The sequence below is a fragment of the Chroicocephalus ridibundus genome, chromosome 19 (assembly GCF_963924245.1).
Source record: "Chroicocephalus ridibundus chromosome 19, bChrRid1.1, whole genome shotgun sequence".
In the NCBI taxonomy this organism is placed as follows: domain Eukaryota; kingdom Metazoa; phylum Chordata; class Aves; order Charadriiformes; family Laridae; genus Chroicocephalus; species Chroicocephalus ridibundus.
In genome coordinates this window covers 5,999,998-6,015,757 of record NC_086302.1, presented here as the reverse complement: position 1 = coordinate 6,015,757, position 15,760 = coordinate 5,999,998, and the positions used below count along the sequence as shown (strand labels likewise).

Below are 15,760 nucleotides of genomic sequence, written 5' to 3'. Positions count from 1 at the left end.
GCTTTTATCCCCGTTGTTTATTTGACTCGGCAATAAAATCTAACAAGCTTCAGAGAACTCTCTTCACAAAATGTTCCCGAGCGCTTACTCCTACACCAGGGCACGGAGGAATAAATAATTAAATTTAACTCTGCTTGTCAAACGAGCGGGACGGCGGTTGGAAATCCAGCTGCTGGCATCGCACATACACGGCATTGGTTTTTTTTTTTTTGGGAGGGGGGATGATGGCAGGGGTTTTTTTAGGGGGGTGGTGGCTGCTAAAGCTGAAATGTTCCTGAGAGCCTGTGCTGGGGCTTGGTGGGATTTAGGCATCTGACGTGTGGACCGAAACGATAAAAATAAGTCCCCAAAATGGCATTTCGGGCTCTGCGAGAGGGATGTTGTTGCTTATTAGTGGGAACGAGGAACGGCCAAGTGCGGCCGGGGATGGGGGGTGCCCCCAAAGAGGGCTGGGACCCCTGAGCCCCCCGGGGTGTGGGGATGGGGGACCCCCATCCCTGCCTGCGTTTGGGGAAGGAGGAGCCCGTCAGTGTTGGGAAGGGGGCACCCCGCAAGCCCCCCCCATGTAGGGGACCCCCTGAGCACCCTGGCACAAGAGGGATCCCCACCTGTGCCCGGCATGTGGGGAAGGGGGACCCCACAAGCTCCCCATCGCATGGGGAGGGGGAACCCCCATCCCTGCCCTGCGTATGGGGAGGGGGGTCCCCATAAACCCCCAGACCTATGGGAAGGGGAACCCCCATCATCGCCATGTACCTGGGGAAAGGGGACCCGCACAAGTCCCCTGTCATATGGGGAGGGAGGACCCCCATCCCTGCCTTGTATATGGGGAGGGGGAACCCCATAAGCCCCCAGACCCATGGGAAGGGGAACCCTCATCATCTCCACGTACATCGGGAAAGGTGACCCCCCCAGGTCCCCCATCACATGGGGAAAAGGGACCCCTACAAGTCCCCCATCATGTGGGGGACCCTCATCCTTGCCCTGCATATGGGGAGGGGGGTCCCCATAAGCCCCCAGACCCATGGGGACCCCACCCATGCCCTGCATATCAGGCGAGTGGGGACTTCACAAGCCCCCTCACCCATGGGAGACCCCCATTAGTGCCCTGCGTATGGGGAAAGGGGGGGCCGATACGTCCCCTCCCCACGGGGAAGGGGCACCCCCACCCCTGCCCCCCGACATGGGGATGGTGGGCCCCACCACCCCGCTGTCACCCGGCGGACGCCCCGCAGCGGCGCGGCCCCTTTAAGAGGCCCGGAGGGGGGCGTGGCCTCCCGTGACGTATCCCCACCCCCCCCCCCGCTCTTATCGCTCCCCTTTTCCCCGCGCGGCGCCGTGACGTCGCGCCGCCGGTGCAGCCCCGCCCCCGCCGCGCGCGCGCTCCGCCGCCGGTGCAGCCCCGCCCCCGCGGGCCGCCCCCCCCCCCCCCCGCCCCCCCCCCCGCTCCGCCCCTCCCCTCCCCGGCCGGGCCGGGCGCGATGCCGCGGGTCTACATCGGGCGCCTCAGCTACCAGGCGCGGGAGCGGGACGTGGAGCGGTTCTTCAAGGGCTACGGCAAGATCCTGGAGGTGGATCTTAAGAACGGGTGAGCGCGGCCCGGGCGGCGGCGGCGGCCCTCGGGGGCGGGCAGGACGGGGTTGGGGGGGGGGGGACAGGCGGGGCGCCTGGGCCTCTGGGGGAACGGGGGACGCGTGGGTTCCCATGGCAACGGGGAGGCGGGGGGACACAGGGCTGGGCCGCTATGGGAAGCGGGGGGTAGGATGGCTGGGTACCCCCGAGGGGGCGGACAGGGCGCCTGGGCCTCTGTGGTAACGGGGGGGGGTGGGGAGGAGAAACGCCTGGGTTCCCATGGCAACGGGGGGGACACACACACTCCTGGGCCTCTATGGTAGGGGGGGCAGGACGGCTGGGTCCCCCCGGAGGGAGAGGACGGCGGGGTTCCCATGGAAACGGGGGGACAGGACGCCTGGGCCTCTATGGCAAGGGGGGGGCAGGATGCCTGGGTCCCCTGGGGGTGGAGGCGGGGGGGGCGGCAGAAGGCCTGGGTCCCTGCTTCAGTCATGGGGGTGCTGGGGGGGTGGGGGGGACAGATACCTGTGTTCCTGCCCCACTCTGTAAGGGGGGGGGGTGTGTCCCCTGAGGGGTCCCCCAGGCCCCACCATGCCCCAGGGTGAGCCCCCAAGGGCACCCCACACCCCCCCAAAAAATACCCAAACCCTTGGGGGGGCAGAGATGCCCCTTTGCAGGCCCTGTGTCAGCAGTAGGGGTCTGTTCTCAGAGCCCCCAGGCTACCCCCTACCCCAGGAAGGGGCATTTAGGGTCCTGCCCCCCCGACCCCCCCAAAGCCCCCTTACCCTGCTCTGTGCTGTTGCAGCAGCTGAGCCCTTGCTGCACCCCAGGGGCCAGATCCTGTCCTTCCCCCCTGCCCGCCATCCCCAGCGCTGTCCCAAGGCACTCCAGGGGGGCTTTTTTTTTTCAAGAGAAAACAAATTGCTATTTTTGGTGGGGTTTTGCTCCCCCCACCCCAACACTCAAAGCCAGAGACCCACCTTGGAGTCTTGCTGAGGAAGCCTGAGTGGAATATGGATTTTATTGTCGTTAGCCAGGAGAGCCAATTACTATTTTCGCTTTAGAGGCTGAGATGAGGAATCTCTTGTAAAAGTTAGTCCTTGAGCTTTAAAAAAAAAAAAAAAAAAAAAAAAAAAGCTCATTAACTTTAAAGACTGGTTGTACTGGTAGGTGGACATGTAAGAGGTTTATATGATGAATAAAAGCCGTTATTAAAACAAACGAGTGTGCACGTGTCGGTGTTTTCACCAACACAGCTTCAGGTGATGCTGAAGATTGCCCGCCCATACCTGAAATATTTGCGTTCTCTGTTTTCCAGAGCACAGTGTTTTGTGTATCCTTCAAAACGTGGGGTTTTTTTGGGGGGGTGTCTGTTTTCCTGTTGCTGATTAAAGCCTCCAAATTAAATATTTCTGTTTCGTAGACAGATGTTGGAAGAAATCCCAAACTTTCTTGGCAGCTGTAGAACTCCCGAGTTACGTGGCTGACGGACTCGTCTTCGTGCTTTATTGAAAAATATCTCCCACGGCCCGGCCCTACGATCAGAAATCGGCTGTGGGAGGTGGTGTGGGCGCAGGAGCTGAATTATGCGTGTGCTTGAGCAGCCCAAAATTGTGGCATTTTAAGTGTGAATGGTAACAGGTACAGACGGGAGGAGGGCACAGCCTGCCCGTGTCTAAAATTCAGGTGTTCTGTATGCGATCCGTTTTATTCCAGAGCTAAAGTCATTTTCATAACTTCACTTGGGGGAGACAGAGTTCAAAAGTTGCAGATAACGGGGACAAAATCCAGGAAATTTAATGTAATGGAGTTGTCATTCACTTTGCTTTTTGCCGCTTCTGGAGCGGGTTGCTTCGGCTGTGGGTTAGATAGAGCTCACTCTGTATTTCTGGGATTAACTCAACGATTTAATTCCTTTTTCAGTTGCGTAGTCCGAAGTCCTTTCAGCAGGCTGCTGTTGCTTTGTCGTTAAATTCCAGTTTGACAAAAATTGTACTTGAGCTATCAGATTCTGTGTCTCTCGCCTTGGGACAGCCTCGCGCCGCGCTTTTGCTGGCTGACTCCGCCGTTTTGCTTCGTTCCCTCTCCGATCCTTTCGCGGCCGTTTATTTTTAGGAGCGCTTAGCAAACGATTAAAAATTACCGCACGGTGAGTTTGACTGGAGAGATTCTTTTGAGTTTTCTTTTGGAAACGTGTGGGCTAGCTCGGGTGCTCAGCCGGCAGGAGAGGAGCCGCTCGGCGTTTGAGCAGTTAAGCTGAAATGCTTGAGCAAGAGGATGAAACCGCAACGTGATACAGCGGAGTCCTCCAAGCTTAGCTGGGGCTCGCTCGCTGCTAATTGTAATTTAAGCTTGCAATTCCAAGGCTTTAAAGCCATGTTTACCTGGCAGAAGAATAGGGAAAATAAAAATCCAGTTTCTGGAGCATTCTCTGTTCCAACTTGCAGTTTCTAATTGTATCCTCATAGTTTTCATCTTCTTTTTTTCCTACTCAGAACTGCCTTGACAACCGGAGCTGTGCCTGGCAGTAGTTTATGTACTAAGTGACCAGAAAATTGGACTTTTCAGCCTGCTTTTTTTTTTTTTTTTTTATATCTTGCTAAAAGCCAGCTGTAATAACTTTAAGAGCTGCTCTCATTGAGGGGGGGAAACCAATCTGCAATCTCGCTAGGCGAAAAAATAGTTGTACCTGTGTACTTACCTGCCCTCCATCAGCCTGGCCAGCTTTGCCAAATTCACGGCTTCATCCTCAAAAATAGCTGCAAGACAGAGGGATGTAACTTCTCCAGCAGGTTGAGGAGCACGGATCAAAAATAAAAGCTTCAAACTTCAGTTTCTTTCATCCAGCTAGGTGCAAATTTGTGGCCCGAAGAGAAGTGATTTGATTTCCCTGCACCCTCCCCACCAAAATATTTAATGCCCGTTAACTTAAATTAGAACAATTGGTATTAAAAAAAAAAAAAAAAAAAAATCAAACTGGTGTCACAGCGTATTGATACCCAGTACACCTAGATGACGGTAAGGTGGCCATCTAATAAATTGGTTTTTAATTCCAGCGGATTTGTGGATTATTTTCTTCCTTTGTTAATAGAAGGCTGAATAAGGTGAGATTTTAATTTCTTTTTGCTTGCAGGTGTTCCGTTGTGGTAGAAGACCAGGGATTCTCAGTGATTTTTGTCAGCAGTGCAGAAACTTAAAAGAATCCTTCCCAAATCTTAAATTACATTTAAATAGTTTAAGTATCGAAATTCAGATATTTACCGAGGTTGTAACTTCAGCAACTCATTTAAATGAGTGTTTTGATTTGTCCTGAAGATGCTTTTCCTTGATAAGGCTCTGCCTTTCCCCTCCCCGGCTACGGAGCGGGCAAGTGTAGAGCTCCAGGGAGCTGCCTACAAGTTAACTTTCAGGAGTGTTTTTTAGGGCTGGACACATCACAATCCTTATTCCAAACGCAGCTGAAGCCAGGAATCAGCTTATCGTCCGCCTCCTCCTCTGCGGCTCCTCGTGTCCCTGCGTTGCCCTGACCTCGCTCGTCCGGAGATGATGGAGGAACGATGAGGTGCAGTGAGCTCATTTTGAGCACGTCGGTCCAGGAGAAGCGATTGTGTAATTTGAAATTCAGAAAGCTGCCAAACCATCGACTCGATTAGCGGAGAGGAGAGCGGGGAGAGAGTTGAGCCAGTCTCTCTTTGTTGGGAACCTGGAAAGCAGCTGCTGAATCCATCAGCTCAGGTGGATGCTGCCCTTCTAAACCTCATGGATTTCGAGCCAGTGTTGGCAAAGGGCGGGGACAGCAGCTTTGAGGTCCTGCTCGGCGCGTGGGACTCGTGCTTTTGGGCTCCACAACATCTCCAGCACCGGCCGTTGATGAGTAGTGGGAGAAAATTGGCGCCTGGGGAATGCCGTAGCGGTGGGCCTTGTGGTGGGCCGGAGTGGAGAGGAGGGTGCGGAACCAGCAGGCTTCGAAAGCTGAGAGGAGGAGAAAGATGAGGTCCTGCTTTTTTATTTCAGTTATTAAGCAATTTTAGAAAAATCACATTTTTTTCCTTTCACTTCGGATTTAACAAACAAAAACCCCACCTCTTAGGAGGCTCCGTCTGCTGGAATTGCTTGGGATAAGGACATGCTCCTGTAGCTTTTTCCTTTTTTTTTTTTTTTTTTGATACATGAACAGAAAATGGTGTAGCTTCGCATTAGCTGAAGTAAATTGCATTGACATTTTTAGTAAGTAGTTTATGCCACGTATGAAGTACTAACAGTAGACATTTTAAAGAAGATTTACTTGCACTGCTGTCATATAACAGCAGGTTCAGATTGCTGTAGTTAAGGCTGTGTCAGCAGTTGTGGCTTTCCGTGGTGTAAAACTGCTTCTGAAGGGTTTTGATTCATGGGTTTCAGATCACGCGGTGCAATATTATACATGTTTAACAGGTGGATTGGTATTGCTTCCATTTATGAGTGATGTGGGGTATGATTTTTAGTATTCTTTAAAAGCAAGTAATGTCAAGGTGTGTGCGAGCTTGCTTGTCTGTCTTAAAAAGAGAAATCAGAAGTTTCTTCTTGTAACTTTTGCTTTAGTATCTTATTCCGGGGCTGAATGTCTTATGCACGGTTTGGCCGGACTGAGTTGTCTCGATGTTGGACCTTCTCGAGAGTGTTTTGGGGCAAACTCCCGTGGGAGGCCAAGTGTCTGTGTGTGCTACGGGTGACCCAGTGCCCCCCAGGCAACTTCTGGGGGCACTTCTGGGAAGAACAAGTTCTATACTGGGCTCTGATTGAATTCAGATACTCCTCTGCTATTCTAGCTTCAAATGTCGGTGCGTTTATTCTCTGGAAAGTGCTGGCGCGTACCAGGCACTTCACCTTGTGAGTAATTGCTTTTAGGGTGAGATCTCGTTGAAACGTTTGAGCTCGCTTGCTCTATTTTTGGAATCGAAGGGAAGAAAGTTGCGATTTGAATGCTTTTATAATGACTGTGATTGTTTCAATTGTTACAAGTCAATCACGCTTGTTTCTTCCATGGAACTACAGCACTTGCATGAGAAAGCAGCTGCCTTATTTGTGGAGTTTGGAGTCATTCTGAAGTATTTGGTTCACACAGATTAATACAGGTTAATAAGCAGCAAAGCTGTAGCTGCTGGTAGCGCCGTGCTTGGGGGGGAGGTAGTGAGAAAGCTTAAAAAAATTAAGCAACCTCAAAGAGGCCAGCATTTTGTTAGCAGGGGTTTGTTCTTCTGGATTATTTAAACCACCAGCACTCGCAATAATTTCCCCCCTTGGCGTGTTGAGACCCGAGTTCAGGATTATGTGTTTGCCTACAGCAGCTGGGGATGTTCTCAGCTTTGCGGGGGGGGCTGCAGTGTCGCGGCTGTTCCTGGGGGGCTCTGGAGCCTGGATCTGGGCTTGGCGGGTGGCTGAAGGAGAAGCCATTTCAGCGGCAGGTAGAAACTGAACTCTGATAGACAGCCCTCGGGTGCTTTTTGTCTTCTTCCCCTGCCCCGTTGGCATAATGGGCATCTGCACAATGTTGGTTTTTGAAATAGAATCATAGAATCACAGAATGGTTCGGGTTAGAAGGGACCTTAAAGGTCATCTAGTTCCATGGCGTGGGCACGGACACCTCCCAGCAGCCCAGGTTGCTCCAAGCCCCGGCCAACCTGGCCTTGAACCCCTCCAGGGATGGGGCAGCCACAGCTTCTCTGGGCAACCTGGGCCAGGGGCTCACCGCCCTCACAGCCAAGAATTTCTTCCCAATATCTCATCTAAATCTCCCCTCTTTCAGTTTGAAGCTGTTCCCCCTCATCCTATCAGTACACGCCCTTGTAAAAATCAGCGTTTAATAGGTGTTCCATCTTGTCATAATGGAAACTGGCGGCTTGAGTTTTGCTTCAGTGCTGCTGTGAGTTTGCTCTGCAACCGTAAGCAAGTCACTGGTTTGTCCCTGAGCACCAGCTGTAAGAAATTATTTAAAAACCCTACGCTCAGTCTTTGGGGACCTGTGGCCAACAGGGGTTGGGCACTTGCAGCAGCCTGATGTTGGCAGCGATGTCTGTGCCACCCCTGAAGATGAAGCTGAGAGCACTGACTTCAGCTTTTCAGGCAAGCAGTGGTCCACGAGCTTTGGTCTCTGTATTGTGTTCATTTTTGGTAATAAGAAACCGATGCTAAAATGTTCATTTGAATGTTGAAATGAAGCATTATATATTTTTTTTTTTTTTCAATTTGTATCCTTCCTCTTGTGCTTGATCTGCCCATGACTTCCACGTCGTGAGCAAGACTGGTGCGGCAGATGTTTTCCAACACAAAACTTTGCCTGTTCGCTGGCCGTGCACCCTGCGCTGCCTTTCCAAGGCCTCCTGGCCGCAGATGGGCTCCTCGTTTGCCCAGAGGATTGTTCCTCATTATTGTTGCTGCATTTTCTTAAGTCCCTGAACGAGGTTTGGACTCCCCATGCTCTCTTAAAACGCTAGGATATTGGAAATACAGTGGGCATGAAACACTTCCTCAGCAGTACATGGGAAGCTGCAGGTACCTCAGCAGGTGGAAGATCTGCCCTGTTGCATGAGCACATTCCTTTTCGTATTCAAACAGTCAGTACTGTCCACAGACAAGAGTAAAATGAGTCTGATTAAAACCAAATCCCTTTTCCTGACCTGCCTTCGTGTTTTATTTCCTGTTAGACCTTCATGCAGGATGTACAGACCGTTTGTGTTCACAGAGATGAACGGATATTTCCATTTGAAGTGCAGGAATTAAGGTAGCTTCCTAATAGAGCCAGGAACGAACCCAGGAATCTTCAAAAATGGGGATAAATCCTAATCCGTGGCACTTACGTACTGCAACGTCTGTCAAATGCAATGTCAGCCTCGCTGCTGTTGGGCAAATTTCGTGAATTATTGAATGCGGTGCAGCATTGAGTGGGTAGTGCTTATGGCCTTGAATCCTTCGGTGGCCTTCAGGAGGTTGCAACCGATGTTCCTCAAGAGGACAGCATGCAGAGAGACCCGCGCGCTTCGGGCGCTCTTCATCCCCGCCGTGGGATGTTGTCTCTGAGCACAGGTACCTGGGCTTCAGTTCTTTCCGAGTGATTCTTTCCCTCTCCCCCGCTCTAGGTACGGCTTCGTGGAGTTTGATGATCTGCGAGATGCGGATGATGCCGTTTATGAGCTCAACGGTAAAGATCTTTGTGGGGAGAGAGTGATCGTTGAGCATGCCAGAGGCCCACGTCGTGACAGCAGTTACGGTTCTGGACGCAGTAAGCACTAACATGCATTTGTATCCATGACTTATTTTAAATAAAACATTTTTTGCTCTTTTTTTTTTTTTTCCTAAAAAAAAAAAGAAGTAATTTTAAAAGAAAATGATACGAAGTTGTGAATAGTGTTCTGTAACTGTAAATGTAACTGTTAATCTGAATATTTATTAACTTGTTTGTTGTATTAAACTATTTTAATTGATAAATTAATAAACACAGTTTCTTGTACCATTTTTATTATTATTATTATCATTTCATTTAACTATTTGAATGGTTGATGTGCAATGTGATGTTTAACCCTAGACTTTAACAAAGACCTCAATGTTTTAATTAAAAGAGTCCTTTGAGGCTAAGATGACTGCCCGTTCCATTTGCTGACCTTGGGTTACCTTTCCATGAGTGGCTCTTTGACCTTTGTGGCCCTTGGCTGACCCAAAAAAAAAGGAAGCCATGTGACGACCGCAACCTTTTCCCATTAGACCTGGGTGGTGAGGACCCCAAGGGTTAGAGACAGATGAGATTAATCTGAAATAGGTGCCTGAAAAGCTTTATTCATGTCAGATATTCAGAAAACCTTTAAGTAAGTAACATTAGTCAACCGCCTTGATTCGGTTTCTTCTTGCAAACTGTTATTTTTAAAAATAAGCTTAATTGCATGTTAATTTTAGCCTAATTATAATTACGTGCGTTGTTTTAATTATGTGCTTGTAGTAAAATATTTTATTTATTTTTTTTAATGCTTTGGCTATTTGTAACGTTTTATACGAGGGGGATGTAATTTAGACTAGCGGGTGGGCGGCTTTCGTTAACGTGTTTGCGATCATACGGGGCAGAAGAGTTTGCGGCGGGGATGTAGAGCGAGCGCTCCATTTCCCTAGTTGAAGTACTGCTGTCTGCTTGTCACCTCCTAAAGGTGGATATGGTTATAGAAGAAGCGGAAGAGATAAGTACGGTCCTCCTACCCGTACAGAATACAGATTGATTGTGGAAAATTTGTCAAGCCGCTGCAGTTGGCAAGATCTTAAGGTATGGGGCCCCTTTCTTTACCCTCTCTCTAGTAAAGAGCACAAAGGGTAAAAAAGTTAGCTTTCCAACAAGGAAAAATGGTATACGCCTGTGTTCTGGACTCCAGCTTGTTAATAAGTCTGTGTGCTCGTATGCATACGAGTAGCTTTTGGAAGTTAATACACTCATGAAGTCAATATGGAAGAGTATTTGCATATATGAAATCATTAATGCCACGCTGGGGGTTGCACCTGCAGATTTGGTGTCACCGGACGGTGGGAGAATAACTATAACTTCATTCCTTAACACAAACCAACGTCACGTACAGCTGTGCGTTATCTCATCTTAAGCCTTGTCAAAACAGACTTTAATCGTGCCGGTGGTAGGCTTCGCTAGAGATGGAGGAGTTCGCCCTTGTCGCTTTGGGTTTAACTCATCGACTCGTAAGGTGTTAGAGCTATTTGGAAACGATAGCATCGTTCCCGCACAGTCTCTGTGAAGAATTGCCACCCCGTGTAAAGCTGTTTTAAAGAGAGTTTCAGGGAAAGGATGAGCCGAATGAGCAATCGCACAAAACCTCTGCCAAAAGCTAGTATTTTCTCAAAGTACAAAGGAGTGGAAGGGGATTCTTGGCAGTGGGTAACACCGTGTAGCCCCCAGTACCTCCTCAGTACCTCCCAGTGTCTTCGTGCTGGAGGTGAAACGTTGGCTCGTGATTATCTGCATCGTGGATGGCGAGGCAGGACAGGGAGCAGAATTTCACTAGTAGCTGCAAAACGGTGATGTTTCCTTACCAAACTTAGCAGCGACGGTTAAAAACACTTGTTCTTACAGGAACGCTGTCTTTTATGGTTCTCTTTTAAGGATGTGTAAAACTTGTTCTAAACAAACTTTTGACGTAGTAGAAACTGCTCTGTAATTGAATATGTAACACTAGTTCAGGTACGTACTGAGATTCTTCGAATGTCTTTTGTTGTTAATGCTTCACCCCGTCAATAGCTTGTCTTTGCTTCTGGTATTAAAAAGTGTAAGTAGAGCATGGCATGATTAATCCTCTAGTGGATGCATTGCGCTTTTTTTGGAGGGGGGGGGAATAGCTTTCATTTCAGTGTACTGACGATGGGAGTAGCTGGCTTGAAATCAGGCTGAACCGGAGCCGTGTGCCCCGTTTCCATTGCAGCCACAGTCCCCAGCGGCCGAACGGTGGCCCTGGCTGAGGGCTTGCTGGGAGCGGGGCAGAATGGCCTCCCCCCCCCCCGCCCCCAATAAACAGAGGTGGTCAGTAACTGAGACAGAGGAGCCGGGAAGCATGAAGTGGGGGAAAAAATCGAGCTTTTACGAGCGTGGGGGTCTCTTCCAGCAGAATGAGATGCGTTACCCAGGTGGAGGATGAAGGGACGTCTGCTTGCCCGTAGTCTTCTTGCCTCTTCGTATTCGACCTTTAAGTTTATCACCTTTCCCCAGTTACTTCTGAAAACACGAGTTGGAGAGCGAGCGCTTTATTTCTTGAATGGCTTTTGTAATTTGAAACTTACCATAGTCCAGAGCGTATTTGATATTAAACGAGATGGGAGACTTTACATTATCGTTTGGCTCAAAACTATCAGCACCACCTTGGTTCTAATTACGCAAACTCTGTGAAATGGTGGCGTGTTCTTTGGCTTGCTCCGAAACCTTGGCGTTAGCCCTGCAACTGCTGTTTGGTTAAAACCCTTGCTGACGTGCCGGGGACTAGAAGAGGCCAAGGGAGCATCGTTGCAGAAACGAGCAGGGTCAGCCTGGAAGCCTGGCTCTGGATTCGAGGCAATGGTTATTCTGTCCTCTCCCTCTAGGATTATATGCGTCAGGCAGGGGAGGTGACATATGCAGATGCACACAAAGGAAGGAAAAATGAAGGTGTGATTGAGTTCAAATCCTATTCTGACATGAAAAGAGCCCTTGAAAAGCTGGACGGGACAGAAGTAAATGGCAGAAAGATTAGATTAGTGGAAGACAGACCTGGATCAAGACGGCGCCGCTCTTACTCCAGAAGCCGAAGCCATTCGAGGTATGTGTCTCTAATGTAGCTCAGGCTGAATCTAGCCGCAATTACGTGAATATACAGCAGGTTCCAAAACCCCTTGGGAAGAGCTCAGAGCTCTCAATAAATCAAGGTATTGAGAATTTATTAGTTACCTGGCAGTAACCAAGGGAAATGAGGTGTATTCCTTGGTGGAGGTGTGTATGTACCAGCTGGACACCCGGAGCGTGCTGCCGTTCTTCCCCGACTGCGTCGAGCCCGGAGTCCTTGCTGTCCTGCAGGAGCCGGCTGCGAGGCAGGTGGAGCTGCTCCTACAGAATGAAACAGAAGGTGCCTTTAACGCTTTGGCTCCGAACACCGTGTTCTGCTATAGCCACCAGGACTAGCAGTTCTTTCCCAGCTTGGAAACCCCCACCCGTTCCCCGTTTCTTAGAGATTTGCTGCTTTTGTTGTATGATGGAGAGAGCTGCTTCAACACGCAACACCAAGTACTTCCCCCTTTCCATTCTGGGGTAGAATTTGTTGTTGCAAGAAAGCTCAGGCAAACTTCTACTGTTCGTAGAGCAGCTTGCTTAGGGAATCAAAGCCTGACGCCAAAGCTTTATCCTGGTGTCTCACCGTATTCAAACTCTGACTCGATCGCGAAAGGGATTCTCGCTTCCTTGTCTTGAGTAAGGCTGCGTATTTTCTTCCAGATGAGGAACCTTGCTCACCTCCAGACACGGCAGCAGGGGATGAGCAGTGGGAGAAGGGTTCTCTGTAACTTTATTGTGTAACGCTCTCACCATTCGGCTGCTTGAAAGGTGCTTTAATACTGCAGGGTTTTACCCACAGGGGACCAGGGGATCGCAAGCTCTCCGTGGGCTCATGCTAACATTAACCTGCTTGATTTTGTTCCAGGTCTCGCTCTCGAAGCAGACATTCTCATAAGAGCAGGAGCCGCAGTGCCAGTAGTAGTCGCTCCAAGAGTAGATCAAGATCCAGGTATGTCTTTGTGCTGGAAGAAACGGGGGCTTGCTTACTTAAATGAGAAGCATCATCCTAAATTTGCAGTAGGAACACTGACTGTTTTTCTTTTCCCTACCATATTATGCACGCTATTTAAGCGCTAGTCAAATCCAAGCCACACTAAAGTGGAGCTGTCTGTTGCCTTTGCGCTTTCAGGTCTGTGTCCCGTTCCAGAAGCAAGAGCCGTAGTCGAAGCAAGAGCCGTAGCAGAGGCCAAAAAGAGAAAAGCAGGACTCCAAGTAAAGAGGATAAAAGTAGGAGCCGCAGCAGGAGCGCAGAGAAATCCCGAAACAAAAGTAAAGATAAATCTGAGGGCGCTCTCCATAACAGCGATGAGAAAGCAAAGAGCAGGAGCTGCAGCAAGGAAAAGAGTAGGAGCAGGAGTGGGAGTAAGGACAGGGGAGAGACGAGGGAGAGCATGAGGAGTCGGAGCAAGGAGAAGAGTAGAAGCAAAGACAGGGAGAAGAGCATTAGCAAGGCTAGGAGCAGGAGCAAGAGCAGGGATGAGAGCAGGAGCAGGAGCCGCAGTAAGGATAAAAGGAAAAGTAGGAAAAGAAGCAGGGATGAGAGCAGGAGTAGAAGCAGGAGCCGCAGCAAGAGCGAGAAAAGCAAGAGGCGCAGCAAGCGAGACAGCAAACCGAGTAGCAAGAAGAAAAGGAAGGACAGCCGCGAGCGGTCCAGGTCAGCCTCCAAAGACAAGGAGCACCTGAAACCAGATTCTGACAAAAAGGAAGCAAAAGGTGAGGGCGAGGACGCAGCCGCGCGGCGGGTGTCTCGCTCCAGGTCTAGGTCCATTTCCAAGTCAAAACCAAATGTCAAATCAGATTCTCGTTCCAGGTCTAAATCCGTTTCGAAGCCTAGGTCCCGGTCCAAGTCTAGGTCTAGGTCTGCCTCTAGGTCACACTCCCGATCGCGGTCAAGGTCTCGCTCCAGATCCTAACCTTGCTGCAACCACACTTGGAACAGTCCCAAAAGTCTTTTTTTGTACATGTTTAGTAGTTGTAGCACAAGTGGTTGAAGTAGAAAACATGTCGATGCTGTACATTTTTAACAACCCTGATGGTATTGTCTGTCCTCCTTGTTAACCGCCGTGCTCCCTCCCTGCGACGCTCGCTGGCGCGAGGCTGCTCAGCTCATTTTCTACCCTTGAGAACGGCGCTCTTTAAAGCTGAACTCTTCCGAGAGCACCAAAACTGCCCTGTTTTCCGGGAAGAGCCTTGCAGAGACCGAGCACTGCGCCTTGGTGGGTTCCTGGGGTTGCAGTGATGACTGGTAGGTAGGTACGACGGCTTCCGCAGTCTTTGCCCTTGAATTTGATGCCCTTCGATGTATGCCATTTAGTGGAAGTGCTAAGTCTTTTGAGTTTCATACTATTTTTGTTTCATATTTTTTGGACTTAACAAAGTTGTGAATAGCACAGTCAAAAGGAAAAAAAAAATAAAAAATAATAATAGGTACTTGCAGTAATCCATAGGGAAAACAAGTATAGTTCCATATTCTGGTATTGTGACAATATCCTTGTTTTATATTAAATTTTTTTATTTTATTTTTCCCTGTCTTGCAAAGTACGGTGATTCCTGTTTCCATGAAATTTGAATAAAGACTATTTTTGCTTGAGGACATTTGGTGGTGGTTCCGTGAAGTTGTGTTGTGACTGTCGCTGGTTTAATATCCACGGGTGTGAGCTTGCGTTTGCAGAGGAGTTCCTCGCAGAGAGCGGGCTCTTGGCATAGAAAGCCACTTAATATTAAATGTAATCACGACGCTCGAATACAATCCAGTTAAAATAACTCGTTTCTCTCGAAACACTTACTGCGTTGTTTGGGTTTATTGTGGTGTTTGGAGCTTTAACATTGAAGAAGAAAACAGGAAAATGAAGCAGAAGCGATACTGGAGGTGACAAGCCTGTTTCCCCGCTGTCGGTACCCGTGAAACGTGGTTTCAGCTTCCATCGTACAGGAAAGAAGGTTTTTCACCCACGTAACTCGCTCGACTTGAGTCATCTGAAATCATTGTTTGTCCCACAACGTTTTAGGCATTGTACGGCTGCTCCTGGAGGTGAGTGTGGCTGGCGCAGAGAGCGTGCTCTTCTGCTTTTTGCTTTATTCTGTACATCACCAGCTCAATTCTTTCCTCTTTCACACCGTCGGCCTTTCTCCCGGTCGGTACCTTTGGGAAACGAAGGGGAAAGAAGCGCGATGCTTTTACAGGTGCTTTTCTGGCCTAGCGCACACAGCGGGAGAAGGCGAAGCCATCCCAGCTGCTTCCTTCTGGTTCTTCTTTCATTTTGTGATCTCTGAGCGTGAGTTTGGGGTTTTGGTCATGAGCCACGACTTCGTAGCAACAGGAAGGTCTCAGTCTAAGGGGGACGTTACAGCCTGCGACAGCACGACCCAGCCTTCACTCCGGGCGCTGCGCGGCAGCCAGCGTTTGGCTTAATGTCCCCCCAGAATGTGGGAGGAATTCTAGTTTGGGGATTTCCAATGATGGGTTGAAGGTTGGGTTCGTGTATGGCCCTTCCCCGGAGGGGAGCTGCTCTACAGAACCCCCGTCTGCTCCAAATCCCCAGTCTCCAGGCGGTCTCTGCCATCTGACTGAAATCCCCTCCCGCTCGCTTTCCCAGTCCGGCTTCTCTCCTGGGTACTGGGAGTTGGGGTTGGAGCCTCGTCTTGTCTCTTCTCAGCAGGTTTTCCAGGAGTTTTTCTCCCTAATAAATCACCTGTGCTTGGGGGCGTACCTTTAAAAACAGCTCAGGACGTGGTTTTGGGGAGCTCCGGGCTTGGAAACACCGGGAGCAGTGGGGTTTGCTCTGCCGGCGTGTCCCCAGCATCCCTGCACATGTGGAGAGGAGGGAAGGCAGCTGCCAGCAGGAGTTTTGTAGATGTTCCTGAAAAATA

The 15,760-nt window shown here is 49.7% G+C and overlaps 1 protein-coding gene across 1 annotated transcript; it reads left to right on the top strand.

The window, feature by feature from the left end:
* The first annotated feature begins 1,462 nt into the window (after positions 1–1,462).
* On the top strand, positions 1,463–14,488 carry SRSF4 (serine and arginine rich splicing factor 4). The gene is made up of 6 exons (XM_063355805.1): positions 1,463–1,588; positions 8,688–8,830; positions 9,744–9,856; positions 11,668–11,882; positions 12,756–12,839; positions 13,020–14,488. Exons 1-6 carry the CDS (start codon positions 1,482–1,484, stop codon positions 13,801–13,803), a joined length of 1,446 nt encoding a protein of 481 aa, XP_063211875.1. The 5' UTR covers positions 1,463–1,481; the 3' UTR covers positions 13,804–14,488.
* Positions 14,489–15,760: the final 1,272 nt, after the last annotated feature.

What these genes read in the sequence shown, in the direction of transcription:
- SRSF4 (XM_063355805.1), top strand. Translation starts at nt 1,482, where the DNA reads ATGCCGCGGGTCTACATCGGGCGCCTCAGCTACCAGGCGCGGGAGCGG. An exon ending in AGAAGCCGAAGCCATTCGAG is followed by an intron (nt 11,883 to 12,755) that starts GTATGTGTCTCT and finishes ATTTTGTTCCAG; the next exon opens with GTCTCGCTCTCGAAGCAGAC. An exon ending in AAGAGTAGATCAAGATCCAG is followed by an intron (nt 12,840 to 13,019) that starts GTATGTCTTTGT and finishes TTGCGCTTTCAG; the next exon opens with GTCTGTGTCCCGTTCCAGAA.